A 15,924-nucleotide genomic window follows, 5' to 3' on the forward strand; every position below is an offset into this window, starting at 1 on the left:
GTCGATCGATCTTCTCTTGACGTCGACAGATGCTTTTTCGACGTTGAACTGTGGCGCCGAGACCTCGACGCCGAGCTTTTAGATGCCGTCGACGTCGAAAGCATCCGCTTCGACGCTGAATCTAAAGTCGACGACGATTTTCTCTTTGCAGCATGACTTCCCCTTGACTCCTCACCTCTCCGCGACGATCCCGCCGCTGGAGTCTTCGACACCGAGCCCGACGTCGATGGGGAGCAAACAGGGACCAACTGCCTCGACGTCGACCGTTCTGCTAGGCCATACAGCCTAATCCTCTCCCTCTCCTTTAAAGTCCTTTTGGAAAGGTCTTCACAATGACGACATGTTGCTGGAGAGTGAGAGTCCGGCAGACAGATGATACACACCTCATGTGTGTCTGACGCAGCCTTCTTTTTTCCACAAGATGGGCATGGAACAAATAAAGAAGGCATTTTTCTGACAAAACGGCTGAAAAATCAGTCAGAAAAACACAGGATACTGACTTCCTCACAGAAGTTGTAAGAAGAAGTCCAAAAAAATCTTAAAGTTGTAATAATTCTTGACTAAAGAGTCAAAAAAGAAGAGAGCTGAATTCCAGGGTCCTGACTGAAGGAGCCGGAAAGAACAACTGACCTAACTGTCACCCCTGAGGCATGATGGGATATGGAAGTCAGGGCTGCCTTAAAGGCACGGTGCCAGTTTTTACCTGTACAGGGCTTTTTAGTCTCTATGGTATTATATTGCAATGCAGCCTGCAGGCTGGCAATGTGTTGTACATCTGTGTTTTTCCACAGTTTGTTCTCTTTATTTTTTGCTTTCTCATGAGTGTTTACCTCATTAAAAAAAAAAAAAAAAAAAAAAAAAAAAAAAAAGAGATTTAGGTGTATTGTTATACCTTTATTTATATATATATATATATATATATATATATATATATATATATATATGTGTGTTATTGGATGTGTATATTTACATTGCCTAGCCTTTTATGGGAGCTGCATTTGCTTGGAAAAAATGATATATGTTTATACATATACAGAGCTGTATATATGTATGTTTTTTACATATATAATTTTATTATTTCCGGGGTCCCCGCACATGGGCGGGAATATTCAGTGCTTATGACTATTGATGAGGATCCCCTGGAAGAGAACTAAGGTTGCTAGCAAGCAGGAGGGCTGCTTTGAATTTTCCAGATCATTCTGGCGACTGTAGATATTTATACGGTGAGGAATCTGGGTTAAAATTAGTCATCAGGAGTCATCATTACCTCATGTCTTGGCATCTACCCACATCAACCTCTGGACAAACTCTTGCCTGCTTAAATATTTTTTTTCAATGGTATCCTGCCACTATCCCTCATTATACTTGGATGGTACCTTCCCTTCTCAAACCTCATAAATAAAAATAAATTTACATCCACTAGCCCTTCCTTACCACCTTCTCTACACCACATACCACTATTTTTGTAAAACAAAAACATACCAGGCATAACCCCATATTCTGAGAATTCGCTCACTGGATGAAGATGTGTTCCTCGCTCAACATCAGAGAATAGATCCAGAAACATGCTGATAGCAGCTCTGTGAGTGTATTTGCAGGGCACCCTGCACTTCCCACGTTGCTGTGATTTTTCAGAGCCTTGGCTCACAGTAGCGGAAGTGGTTGATAGCAGAAGAGAGACACGCACATTCTATCCCGTCGTTCGTATTTGGGGACACCTAAGAAAAGTAGAAGGTGGTTGGCAACACAGACATCGTCAATACCCCCTTCATCATGTCTCAGGGGACTCAGAGAGGCATTGGATCGACATCTGCCAGAGCACTAGCTTGTGAGTCTGGGTTTTCACTGTTGTGACATCAGAAACAACAGAAAATGCACAGGGGTGGCTGTTAGCTTAAAGATGCCACCAGGTTTCACTTCATACACACTAGACATGGAAAACAATTATTAACAGAAAGAAAAGTATATTTGGTATCGTTTCAATAGGGGAGGTCAAATCACTTTTTACCTGTAAGGATTCCTGTTTGTTATACACTTCATGATCTTCCGGGGGTTTAATGAGGTAGCAATGATTACAACACTTCTTGAGTTCCATCATGACATTCAAAAACCCTGAGGTACTACCCTTAGAACCTTTACTCAAGGCTTTGTAGTTTCTAGTTAATATCCATCTGAAATACAACAGATAAAAGGAGCGTTATGCTTTATAGGTCGAGCCACACCTGATAAGAAGTGAAAGACAAACATTTGGTTGATGTAAATTAACTGCTATACATGAAAATAAAATAAATAGGATATAAATAATCTGGAAAGGCTTTTGTACGACATTTCTATATATACACGTTGATAACACAAACTATTACACATATTAATATTCAAATTCTGATAATTATGACCACAAAAAGACTAGCATTCGTGAGAAAAGGTCCAAAACTGTACTTCGGACATTTTCTAAACTGGGTGGGTAGAAATGAGAAGGAATGAGATTAAGCACTATTCCTCAGATCTTGAAACAACACTTCCAGTCAATATATCGTACTGCAAATAACCTCCTGGCTAATCCATAAAAATAATCATTGTGAACGAAAATGATTATGCTTATTTGTATGCATGGTTTTTTCTTTTGTTTTTTTATTGCTTTGTAGTCGTGGATGGTGCATGAGTAACCCTGCAAACCAAGCCACAGATGTCAAAATCTCTTCTTCACAATGCTGGAAAAGTTCAAAGCACTCAGGAGAGTATTTTGATTTGCAATAGCCGGAGTACTACAATCTCTTCTTGACGGGTGATATGGGTGATTGCAGCGGTCAACTCATGGTTAATTTACACGTTACATTAAAATAACATTTTCTAAATCTTTAGCGACTTCGGCCATGACAATAAATCTGCGCATACCTTCTTAAAGTGAACATGCATCTACATTCATCTTAGATTCATTGATTCGAATATATAAAGGGTGGAGATTGCTCATATCATTTTCCCGTTTATTGATTTGGAGCTAGAATGTTGCTATCAAATGCAAATGTCTACATGCAGAACTGCTGATAGTGCACGTTCTCTTTGGTGGTGAATAGATCTAACCAAGGCTCTCCCCACCGCTGAAAGAGGGCTTCGACCACCTCGAAGTGAAGAAGTCATTCGTGATTCAGCACGCATCGGTGTAGGAAAGTGGGTTTCTGGAGAAGTAACCCCCCCCACCCCCACACACACACACACACACACACCTTTTGCCAGACTACTGATGCATTTTTACTTGGTGTTCCCCGGTTCCCTGACAATCAGGTAACCAGAGCCTGTGTTTTTTCCCCAAAACTAAACCCAATTGGCATCTCTGGCCACAAGTCAGTCCCTGGTAAATGGCACCACAGGTACCCAGGGCACTGTGACCAGAGAAGGCCTCTAAGGGCTGCAGCACTTATTGTGCCACCCTTAGAGGTCCTGTACCACTACACTCTCTCTCTGAACGCCTCCAACCTCTGGAACACCCTCCCTCACACACTCCGGGGTGAACCTAATCTATCGATCTTTCGTAAACAGCTCAAAACTTACCTGTTTCTCTCAGCATTACAGTGATAATTGTCCTCTTTTGTGCTCTCCGTGTCCTCAAGCGCTAGGATGCCTCAGGGTAGCTATGCGCTATACAAATGTAATTTCATTCATTCATTCATTCACACTCACACACTGCCTGTGTTCCATGTCTACAACCCTCTGCCCTGGCATAGATTCGTCACCCCTCTAGTTGGGTGCACTATTAACCAGTGGGGAGGGTACAGGTGCATGAGACCTGTACCCCTACAGTGTCCAAGTCCATTCTTAGACATTAGACATTGTAAGTGCAGTGCTGCCTTGAAGAGTATATGTTGCTGGGGGTTGTCAATAAGAAATCCACAGCACCATTATGGCTACACCGAAAACTGGAAAGTTTGATATCAAACTTCTCAGCACATTAAACTCACACTGATGCCAGTGTGGGATTTAATGAAAAATGCACACGGAGGGCATCTCGGAGATGCCCCCTGAAAACGAACCCACCTTTAGTGTACCGACTGAGCGGCTGCTTAGGCTGCCATCAACAGACATGTTTCTGGACCCCTGGGTCGAGAGCCTGCTGCTCTTGGGGGCCTGAAACAACGCACATCCTGGGGCGAGGTGCCAAGTCTCCTCCCCCAGGATAGGCAGGGTTCACGAAGGGGAAGCTTCAAAGACATGCTGCCTTTGTGAGCTTCTCCAGACCACTTGCTGCTTTCAGCAACTGGTCCCCACTGGCTCTGCACCCCCATTTTGGGCGGGAGAACCAGCAGGAAAAACAAGTGAGGAAGAGAGGTGTGCCCACCTCTGCCAACTCCACCCCTCAGGTGGGGGAGGCGAGGTGAAGCTCAACTCCAAGTCCCTGCCATCTTTAGGATGGGGGGACCCAATCAACCAGGGACAGGCTCGTGCCACACTCCCACTGGAGGATGGCGCGATAGGGAAAGCACCCACGTCAGGGAAGGAACCTATTGGTCCCTGCCCTTTACCTACATGTAATGCCCCTAAATCTAGTATTTAGGGGGCACCCTGAAACTTGCTTCCTCAGATCCAGACAAGAATCAAGAAGAAAAGAAGAAGGACCAAACAGCCGTGCAGCAGCTAACAAGAGGAAGACGCCCACTGACTTGGCTCCCAGCCCTACTGGCCTGTCTCCCCACGAACCTGCTCCTGCGAAATACCGGTGTGTCCTGCAGCCAGCAACCTCAACAAACCCCAGAGAACCTGCCTGCCTTCACTTCTAAAGACTGCGTCTCCCGTGAATACCGGATTTGTTCAACTGCAACCTCAGGCAGCAGCTGGAGACCGTGAATCCAGCCCACTCTGCACCCCCCAAACCCAGCCTGAGCTAGAGTGCAAAAACACCACGAGGAGGTCACACCGGCGAGCCTGACCCAAGATCTGGCAACCCCTTACCTGCCTCAAACCTCCAGCCGACGCCTGCAGCCTAAATCCAGAAGGCCCCCCTGACCGCGACCCGGATCTGGTAAGAAGATCCGACCACAAAAGGCACCCCTGCACCCGACGCCCCACGGCCTTGTGTGCCCACACCAACTGTGCCTAACCAACCCTTAACTTCCCAACTTACAATTCGAAGTGGTGGTCGCACCCAGAAGTCCTTTGTCTCCCTGCCTGCAGTGCTTTTGCAAACCGGAGGATCTCCATTGAAAACAACAGCGCACCCGACCTCGAAACAGCACCCTGCACCAGGCCGCCCTAGTGCCGCTGCGGGTGCACCTTTTGTGCTACTTTGTTTCCTCATTTGCCCTGACCTAAACCCTAGGAGCTTTGCTCCAACAACCCAGTGGCCTGCTTGCCAGCAGCCACCAACCGGAGGCCCCCTATCCCCCATGGGATAACATTGGGCATCAACACTCTGCACCAGCCGCCCTAGTGCCGCTGAGGGTGTAACAAGAGTGCATGAATGACCCTGGGGGACCCCGGAGTCTAACCCCAGACCCTTAACTCCCACAGTCGATAACTATGAACCGATACCCTGTTTTTCCTCCATAGGATAACATTGATAATTTTTTTACAAAAAGTTTTTTAGGTGTGGACTTTTGAAATCTAAAAATATTCTTTAAATATTGCATGAAAAACCAAAACTTATTTACTTACCTGTTTGCAGGAAATGTCCCAGTGTTGAATCTAGGTATCCTGCACAGAGTTAGAAAAGTAACGTAAAAAGTAACTTACCTGTAATTTACTGAAAAAGCCTATTCATTTCAATGTACTGTATTTGCTAAGTGTTTCAACCTGCTGTATTCCCTGTAAATCAAACAAAGTACAAGTTCTAATGCATTTTCAAACAGTTCTACATTCAGCAACGTATTACTGTAAAGTATGTAATACTTACCTGTGCCAGACTTGCTTGGTTCTAAAAATAAAACAGTATATTTTTTATCCAAAAACAATTGGTATAGAGTTCAGTTCTTGAGTGTGTGAATTCATTTGCGGACTGAGTGTGTAAATCAAATGCTTAACACTGTCCTCTGATACTGCCTTACTGCTCGACCACACTACCACAAATAGAGAGTAAGGTTGTATCCAACTTTAACCTCTGCCTACCTCTGGGGTCACCTGGACTCTATACACACTACACCTCATTTTGGTGTAGTATATATAGAGCCAGTTTCCTACAACCGGCAGCTGAGTTCGTCCACCCAGGCGTTCGGAGAACCTGCCAGGTGTTGAACCACCAGGGACATGCCCTGTTGTTCCAGCCACTTCCAGAGACAAAGTGCCTCTTGACATAGGGTCCATGATTCCACCCCGCCCTGTTCGTTGCAGTACCACATGGCGGTGGTGTTGTCCGTGAACACATGCACTACTCTCCCTTTGACAGAAGGAAGGAATCCTTTCAGTGCAAGACGGATTGCCCGAAGCTCCAGAAGGTTGATGTGAAGCCCGGCCTCCGCCAGAGACCAGAGGCCTCTGATCTCCGCCTCTGCGATGTGGCAGTCCCACCCCAGAAGTGATGCATCTGTCACCACTGTGTACTCCGGTTGAGGAAGGGAGAGGGATCTGCAGTTGACCCAATCCTGGTGTGCAGTGCCCTCTGAGATCTGGACGCAATCAGAAAGATTCCCCTGATGCTGTGCCCACTGGAACTTCAGGTCCCACTGCAGAGCCCACTTGGCATAGTCCACTATCAGGATGCAGGAGCCCATGGGGGCCAATAGACTCAGGGTCATTCTGACCGAAACCCGGGATAGAGGCTGAAAGATCAGAATCATAGCCAGAATATCCCAGACTCAGTGTTCAGGATGATAAGCCCGAAACTGCGCTGTGTCCAGAACCGCTTTGAGGAAAAGTGTGACTTCGGTACGTTGGTGGAGAACCCCAGCGAATGCAGGAGGTCGGCCGTAGTCTGGAGGTGGGAGACGACAGCATGGGGCGAGCCCGCCTTCAACAGCCAGTTGTCGAGATAGGGTAAGGCTGGAACCCCTGATCTGCGCAGATGAGCTGCGACCACCACCATCACTTTCGTGATCACTCAAGTGGCGCTGGTAAGGCCAAAGGTGAGCACGGTAAACTGAAAGTGCTTGTGGCCTACCATGAACCGTAGGCAACGCCGATGGGCCGGCAGGTTGGAGATGTGAAATTAAGCATCCTGAAAGTCCAACACTACCGTCAAGTCTCCAGGGTCGAGGGCAGACAGGATCTGAGCTAGCGTTAACATTTTGAACTTCTCCTTCCGGAGGAGGCTGTTGACGTTCCTGAGATCCAAGATAGGACATTGTCCTTCTTGAGCACCAGAAAGTAGTGGGAACAACTACCACGACCTACTTCTGGGGCAGGAACTCGCTCAATGGCTCCCTTGGCCAAGAGAGCCGTAACTTCCTGTTGGAGAAGGGCCAAGTGATCCTCCGATAGGTGATGGAATTGAGTTGGCATTGAGCGAGGGGTTGTCTCGAAGGGGAGGGAGTAGCCACTTTGGACTATCTGCAAAACCCAACTGTCCAACAGGATGATGAACCAATGGGTGAGGTGATGGAGAATCCTGCCGCCCACAGGCGAATGGTGGCCCTGAAAGGTCGGACTAGGAGGGCTTGGAGGCTGCTGCAGAGGGCGCGCTGGTGAACTGGCCCGCCCGCTGGCCCACACCCACGTCCCCGGCCATGCAGAGGCAGGACAGCTTGCATAGGCCTGTGGCTCTGGGCGGAACGTGCGAAACGAGCAAAAAGCAGACTCCGCTAGGTGGGAGGTGGAAGCGAGGCCCAAGGATCTGGCCAAAGCCCTAGAGTCCTTAAAGTGCTCGAGCGCGTTGTCTGCCTTGTTGCCAAACAAACTACGGCCATCAAAGGGTATGTCCAAAAGTGTTGCTTGGACATCACCCGAAAAGCCAGTGGACCTCAGCCAGGCATAGCGTCTCAGAGCTACTGGCGAGGAAATCATCCTGCCTTTTGAGTCGGCGGTGTCCAGCCCACATCTAATGGCGAACTTCGCTGCGTCTCTCCCTTCGGCAACTGCACGGGAAAGCACGGCCTGGGCGGCCTCCGGGCACTGTGGCAACACCTGTGCGACAGAGTCCCACAAAGAGTGGGCATAACGGCCCTAGAGACATACAGTGTTTACCAACCGTAGTCCTAGGCTAGAGGAAGAAAACATCTTCCCAAGGTGGTCCAGCTTCTTGGATTCCCTATCAGGTGATGCAGTAGGGAAGGCGCCCTTGGAAGTCGTGGCTTGAACCGCCAAGCTCTCAGGGGTGGCACGTTGAGAGAGGAAAATTGGGTCACCCGGGGTCGGGCAGTAGCTTCGGGCAATCATCCTTTCCACAGGAGCCCCTGTGTTGGGCTTGGACCAAGTTCCCAAAAGGATGTCTGTAAGGGCCTCATTGAACAGCAGCAGGGGCTCCGAAGAGGCCGCTACCGGCTGAATCGATCAATCATTCATTTGTAGAGTGCACTACTCACCCGTGGGGGTCTCAAGGAGCTGAGTGGGGGAGGGAGGGGGTGCTGCTACTGCTCGAACAACCAGGTCTTGAGAAGTCTCCTGAAGGTCAGCAGGTCCTGGGTCTGTCGCAGGCTGATGGGGAGGGTGTTCCGTCTCTTGGCGGCGAGGTGGGAGAATGATCTGTCGCCGGTGGTTGTTCGGTGGATGCATGGAACGGTGGTGAGGTCAGCGGAGCGAAGACGGAGGCTCGGGGTGTAGAAGGTGAGTCATTTGTTGAGGTATGTTGGTCCGATGTTGTGGAGTGCTTCGTGAGCATGGGGGAGGAGCTTGAAGGTGATCCTCTTGGCGGGGAGCCAGTGCAGGTCTCTCAGATGGGCAGTGATGTGGCTGTGTCGGGGGATGTCGAGGATGAGACGAGCAGAGGCGTTCTGTATGCGTTGAAGTCTTTTCTGGAGTTTGGCCTTGGTTCCTGTGTAGAGGGTGTTGCCGTAGTCCAGCCTGCTGCTGACTAGGGCTTGGATGACCGTCCGTTTTGTTCCGGTGGGGATCCATCTGTATATCTGGTGGAGCATGCGGAGGGTGTTGAAGCAAGAGGAGACAGTGTTAACTTGCTGGGTCATAGAAAGTGTTGAGTCCAGATGAACCCCAGGTTGCGTGCGTGGTTGGTGGGTGTCGGTGCAGCTCCCAGCGTGGCCGGCCACCAGGAGTTGTCCCAGGCGGAAGGGTGGAGCCAAGGATGAGGACCTCCGTCTTGTCAGAGTTCAGTTTCAGGAGACTGTTCTTCATCCATTCTGCAACGGCCTTCATTCCTTCGTGGAAGTTGGTTTTGGCGGTGACGGGGTCCATGGTGAGGGAAAGGATCAGCTGGGTGTCATCGGCGTATGAGATGATGTTGAGGTTATGTGATCGAACGATGTTGGCGAGCGGTGCCATGTAGATGTTAAAAAGCGTCGGGCTGAGAGATGATCCTTGGGGTACGCCGCAGGTGTTCTTGGTGGCTTCGGGTCAGAATGGGGGGAGGTGGACACTCTGGGTTCTGCCGGTGAGGAAGGAGGTGATTCAGTCCAGGGTTGTGTCATGGATCCCTGCGTTGTGGAGGCGTGTGTGTACGGTGTGGTGGCAGACTGTGTCAAAGGTGGCCGAGTGGTCCAGGAGGATGAGGGCCGCGGTTTTGCCACTGTCCAGCAGGGCCCTGATGTCGTCGGTGGCGGCGATGAGGGCGGTTTCGGTGCTGTGGTTGCTGCGGAATCTGGATTGGGACAGGCAGGGGTCAGATGGTGAGCCGGATTGGATGGTGTTCATGATTTTGATGGTGGTGTAGTTGACGTTGTTCAGGGAAGCAGGAGGCTGGTGTGTTTGGGGTGCGGTGAGTGTGAAGTGTTGGCGGCTGTCGGGGGGTCTGGGTGTTGAAGCTGTTGTGGATGTCTGCGATCTTGCGGTGGAAGAAGGTGGCTAGGGAGTCGAAGAGGTCTTGCGACAGCGGGATGTCGTTGGAGCTGGGGTTGGCGAGTTCTTTCACGATGCTGAAGTGCTCTTTGCTGTTGTGCGCGTTGTTGATGCGTTCCTTGAAGTAGGTCCTTTTGGTGGTGCGAATGAGTTGGTGGTGCTGGCGTTCTTGAGGGCTGCGTGGTTGTCCAGTGTCTGTTCGTGGTGCCACTTCTTCTCGAGTCTTCGGCAAGTCTGCTTGTATGCCGGTGGTGAACCAGATGGCACTCCTGTCAGTGCGTCTGAGGGTTTCCTGATCGGGGCGAGAGTGTTGGCGCAGTCGTTGATCCATTGCCTGAAGTTGCGGGCGGCTGTGTCTGTCGGTGGGGTCGGTTGGTGGGTCTCGGGCGAGGGTGGTGATTAGCTGGTCTTCGGCGACCTTGTTCCAGCTGCGGTGGGAGATTCATTGCGGGTAGTTGTACGCAGTGTGTTTCTTGAAGGAGAAGTGGATGCAGCGGTGGTCAGTCCAGTGGAGTTCGGTGGTGTGGCTGAAGGGGACGTGGTTGCTGACGGAAAAGATGGGGTTGCGCATGTGTCCTGCAGAGTGGGTGGGTGCTGTGATGAGCTGTTTGAGTCAGAGGTTGGTGAGGTTGTCGAGCAGGGTGGTGGAGTTGCGGTCGGCGTTCGAGGTCCAAGTTCAGGTCTCGGAGGAGGATGTAGTCTGTGGAAGCAAGGGCGTGTGTGCTGACGACGTCTGTGATGGAGTTGCTGAACTGTGGTCGGGGTCCGGGGGTCTGTAGACGAGGGTTCCTCGGAGGGTGGTGTTGGGATCGATGTGGATCTGGGAGTGCAGGTGTTCGGCAGTGATGAGGGTGTCTTCGGTGCTGATCGAAATTCTGAGGGTGTTCCTGTGGACGATGGTGATTCCTCCTCCTGGTTTGTTGGTGCGGTCCCTGCGGGTCATCTTGTAGCCGTCCGAGATGGCTATGGCAATGTCTGGCGCCGAGGAGGGGTTCATCCAGGTCTCCGGAAGGGGACGTCTGGGGAGGATGAGTCGAGTTGGTCCCAGAGTTTGATGGCGTGCTTGGGGACAGGGTGGGTGTTGAGAAGTATGCATCTGAGATGGTTGTGACCTGCCCTGGTGGGAGGGGCAGGACGTGCTGAGGTTCGGTGGCTGGTGAAGCGGCAGCTTCGGCAGGTGAAGGTTCTGTGGGTGAGCTTCGGGGTAGCCTGGAAACAGGTGGGTGATCGTCCGGCGTTGTTTTCATGGTAGCGGCGTCAGGTGTCGTGATGCTCGCGGGGGTGCAGACGGGCTTGCCTTAGGTGTGCCCGCGCAGCAGCCGCCATTAAGAAGGGGAGGTGGGAGGGAGGAGCAGCTGGGAGGCGGGTGCGGGGACGAATGGGCGAGCGAGGGGGGCAGGGCAACAGGGGACGCAGCGGCGGGAATGGGCAAACAGTGCAAAATGGCAGATAATAAGGCAAGATAATTAGAAAAAATGGGAAAAAACTGCAGATAAACGGTAGATAACAGCAGCTAAGCATAGGACAGGCAAAATAGGAAACGGACAGGGAGAGTGGACACAGAGTCCTGACGGCGCAAACTCATGGCAGCAGCGGGAAACACGGACACAGTCAGGTGGAGCTGTGCGGCGTGGGGAGCGACCTGCCTGGAAACAGGGGCACTCGCTTCACCGCGCAGCGGCCGCCATTAAGAAGGGGAGGGAGGAGCAGCTGGGAGGCGGGTGCGGGGACGAATGGGCGAGCGAGGGGGGCGGGGCTGCAGGGGACGCAGCAGCAGGAAGGCGAAGAGAGAGAACGGGCAAACAGTGCAAAATGGCACAGAAAGGCAGATAAACAGATAATTAGAAAAAAATTGGAAAAAACTGCAGATAAATGGCAGATAACAGCAGCTAAGCAGAGGACAGGCAAAATAGGAAAAGAACAGGGAGAGTGGACACAGAGTCCTGACGGCACGAACTCGTGGCAGCAGCGAGAGTGGGAAATACGGGCACAGTCAGGTGGAGCTGTGCGGCGTGGGGAGCGACCTGCCTAGAAGCACCTCGGTCAGGAGGTTAGTCCTAACCGCCACCGTAGTAAGCTCAAGGTTTAAGTCCTCGCTGCCCTACGCAACATCACTGCGTAAGATGCACCCTTCTCTGTAGCCACGGTAGGGGGAGAACGCAAGCCAAGGTCTGGGGAGGTGTCCAGACCACTGGCCTCACTCAACTACTCTCTCCAGTCCGGTTCCTCTAACTGGTCTGCTAAAGGGTCCACAGACCCCTCCCAGTCCTTCTCACCCTCCTCTGGTAGCCACTCAGGGCACTAGGGAACGCCATGAGAGAACAGTGGTTCAAAAGTGCCGGTCCGGCTCCATGTCCACATCGAGGGGCAGGCAAGGGGTCGACGTCGGCTGGGGACACAACCGGCGTCAGAGGGGGCAGAGGTGTCACCACTGGATTTGGCACCAGAAGGGTCACAAGGTCGACATCGTAGGCCTAGAGCCCCCAGCCGAGTCTGCGGGGCCCAAAGGCACGCCAGCGGAGTTAGACTGCACAAAGCTGGAATGGAGGGCTTTGTAAAAGCTACGAAGTTGGGCAGGGGTCACCCCGGCTCATGGGAAGGCCAGGGTCGACCCAACAGGCTCTGCGAGCAGAACCAGACGAATACCTTCCGCTTTTCACGTTGCGTCGGCCAACGGGCGGGGAGAACGCGAAGAGCGACGGTGCTTCTTCGCCTTCTTCTTGTGCTTCGACATAACCGAAGACAAAGACTTCAAAGAGGAGTGGAGGTGATGACTCCGTGTATGGTCCCCCAACCTCCTTCTCAACCAGGGCCTCGAACGGCGTGGAGCGGACTGCCGGGCCTCGAGAAGCTTTAGGGACTGCTCCCGCAAAGACTTCAGGTTCATGGCCTGGCAGTCAGAGCACGACTTTGTGTTGTGGTCGTGCTCCAAACACCAAAGGCACACAAGGTGAGGATTCGTGACCGACATAAGCTTGTGACAGGAGTCACAAGCCTTGAAGCCGGTTCGAGGACAGGACATCCCTGTGTGCACCAGGAGTCTAAAGACTAGAAAAGTTGACAAAAGTCGCAAAAAGAGTCAAAAAGTGACTTGAGGTACCACTCTCTCCGAAATCTGCGCTGGCTGGCATGGAAAAAGAAAGACCTGACGTCAGCGTGCATGGGCGGCGTCGAAGTAGATTCCGCTATGTCATTCCGGCGACCACAACGCCAACAACGAACGCGAGGCAACGGATGCCACCCACCGACGCGCAGAGGTACTGCTGAAGAAATATTCTCTGGATCCAGTTCGACACCTGGGGTAATTCTAAGGTGAGGAATCCATAACTAATTGTCTCTTTCAGATAAGACCTTCCACTTGACGCTCTTATGCGTTTAAATGGAAAAGATTCTATACTTGATGAACACAAAAAGGTTTACATCCGATTCAGGGGAAAGAGGTGGTAATATAGCAATATCTCCTGCACTTGGCCAATTCAGGTTTACAGTTTGCTTCTATCAAAGTACACCTTGCAGCCATTACGGTGAATAGAAAGTCACCTTCCCAACCATTGTTCTTCCGGCTCCCGGTGGTTAAGAATTTTTTTGCAATGGTTAAAGAAAGTATTTTGTCCAGTTCATTCCCCTTCTCCTCACTGGGAATTCAATCTTGTCCTATATATTCTCATGGGCCCTCCTTTCGAACTGATTAACAGAGCAACCATACAACATATTGCATGCAAAGCTGATTTCTTAGTAGTGGTCACCTCAGCTCGTAGGGTGAGCAAAATCCAAGCATTCTGCTCCAAAGAGCCATACACAGTCTTTCACAGCAACATAGTAGTGATGAGAACTCACCCTGCTTTTCTGCCTAATATACTGTCTGACTTTCCCATTAATCAGACCATTTCACTAACCACTTTCTTTCCTAATCCTACCACGCCAGCTGAAAGGCCTCTTGACTCTTTAGACCTTAAAAGAGTATCGAAATTCTACTTGGACAAAACTAAGGCCATTAGGAAATCCGATAATTTTTTGGTTAATTACGGTTTCATGAGAACAGGGTTTCCAGCCTTCAAATCATCCATCTCCAGATGGATAGTTTCGCATATCAAACTGGCTTACCAGTTATCCAACATACTCCTTATGGCTACACCCAAGGCACACTCCACAAGGTGAAAAGCCGCTACTGTGGTCTTTCTTCAAAATGTTCCCATTTCTTGAGATCTGCAAAGCAGCCACTTGGAGGTTGGTACCTACATTCACAAGACAGTACTATCTCAATTCGGATACGAGAGAAGATACTCAAGTTGGCCAGGCCTCTTTGAGGAATATATTTCAATGCTGAGAACAGCAGCTCTTGATTCTTGGTCACTTGTCCACAGAGGTAGGGGATGGGCTTGCTATTCGATTCAGTGCTCATGACTATTTATTACTTACCTGTAATCCTAGTTCTCTTTCAGTGGTATCCTCAAAGTCATAACCAGCCCACTCAACTCCCTGGACAAATGTTCAACCTGCCATCTCTTTGTACCCTGATCTTCATTTCATCAGCAGAGGATTGCGGTCGCGTGAGTTATAGTTGCCTGCACTAACTATAACGGGGGAATTTCATTGGTTTTTTACGAGTGAAATGTTCAGCTAACTATATCGTGTGAAACCTATGGTTTTTTAAGTTAATTTGCAAGGTTTTTTAAATGCTAATTCGTAACTATAACGTGTGTGAAACCTATGGTTTTTTCAGTGATTTTGTACGGTTTTTTAAATGCCAAGTTATTTTTTTTTTATTCCCAGGTTTTTCACCGTGCGCGCACCGTGATTTTTTTTTTTTAAATCGCGATGTGCGCGCGCTGTGGGCGCACGGTGTGCTTTGCGCACCGAGCACCCACGGGTCGTAGTGCGTGCCGTGCGCGCTGGGTGCGCACACCTCGCGATTTTTTTTAAAAAAAAAAATGTTTTTTTCTCCCTTGGGGGTCCTTCTGTGACCCCCTGACCAAGGCTAGGGGGTCAGGAACTGTCCACTCTGCCCCCTTTTCACGTTCTCCACCTTTTTTTTTTCACCCCCTCAGACTGCGAGAGACAAAATGGCGGCCGACACTTCCTGGTTTCGACCGATTCGAATGTTTCTTGACATCTAACAACCAATCAGAATTGCGCTCGCGCACGGCAGGGTGCGCGCACAGTGCGCGCACGGTGCGCGCGTATAGATATTGATATGCTTTTAAATGCTATTTTCTCAGGAAATACTGAACAGATTTACACCAGACCTGCAAAAGGCACTTCCTTGACCTTATGGCTACCTCTCTGCCAAATTTCAAGTAACTCTGTTCAGCCGTGCGGGCTGTAGCTGTGTCTAAAGGTCCTATGGAAAAATGCATGGGGAAAACGTGTTTTGGGACCCCCCTTTTTTCTCGGCCCCCGCTTGACGAATCACCCCGAGACTTTCAGGGTAGGAGCTGAACGGAGCGCCCCATTAGTTTTGAAAATTTCGTGAGGATTCGTCAACCGGCGCCAAAGTTATTCAAAATAGAATTTTGAGATTTCCTATGGAAACTAGGTTGTAACTATAACTATCTACTGGCGACCGCCAGTAGATTTTATATATATATATATATATATATATATATATATATATATATATATATATATATATATATATATATATATATATATATATATATATATATATATATATATATATATATATATAATATGCTACTTACCAGTATGCATCTGTTCTTGGCATGTAGAGCTGCTGATCTACACACTATGCATAGATCGCTAACTGGTGTTGGGCCCGGATGTGTGCACTTGTTTTTGTCTTGGAAAGTCTTTGGAAGTCACGAGGTATGTGACTCCTCCTTTGGATCCTAGTGCACATGGGCATCGGCTCCATCCTCAGATTGTTTTTCGCCAGCAGGGAAATGATGGAGCTTTGTAAGAAACAGGAAGGATGCCCATGTATGGTGTATCTAAGTAAGATAATACTGGAACAGATAAAGGGCCAGGAGGCGGTGGGCATATGTAGATCTGCAGCTCTACATGCCAAGAACAGATGCATACTGGTAAGTAGCA

General features: G+C 49.9%; 1 protein-coding gene across 3 annotated transcripts in view; it reads right to left on the bottom strand.

Moving 5' to 3' along the window:
• Positions 1 to 15,924, bottom strand: part of CHD1 (chromodomain helicase DNA binding protein 1) — a 1,484,343-nt gene that overhangs the window by 978,531 nt on the left and 489,888 nt on the right. For all 3 annotated transcript variants that reach the window (XM_085632544.1, XM_085632543.1, XM_085632545.1), the window contains one exon: positions 2,009 to 2,171. In XM_085632544.1, the coding sequence (XP_085488670.1) occupies positions 2,009 to 2,171 (163 nt within the window). The remainder of the gene's footprint in view (positions 1 to 2,008; positions 2,172 to 15,924) is intronic.

The sequence above is a fragment of the Triturus cristatus genome, chromosome 2_1, assembly GCF_964204655.1.
Source record: "Triturus cristatus chromosome 2_1, aTriCri1.1, whole genome shotgun sequence".
In the NCBI taxonomy this organism is placed as follows: Eukaryota; Metazoa; Chordata; class Amphibia; order Caudata; family Salamandridae; genus Triturus; species Triturus cristatus.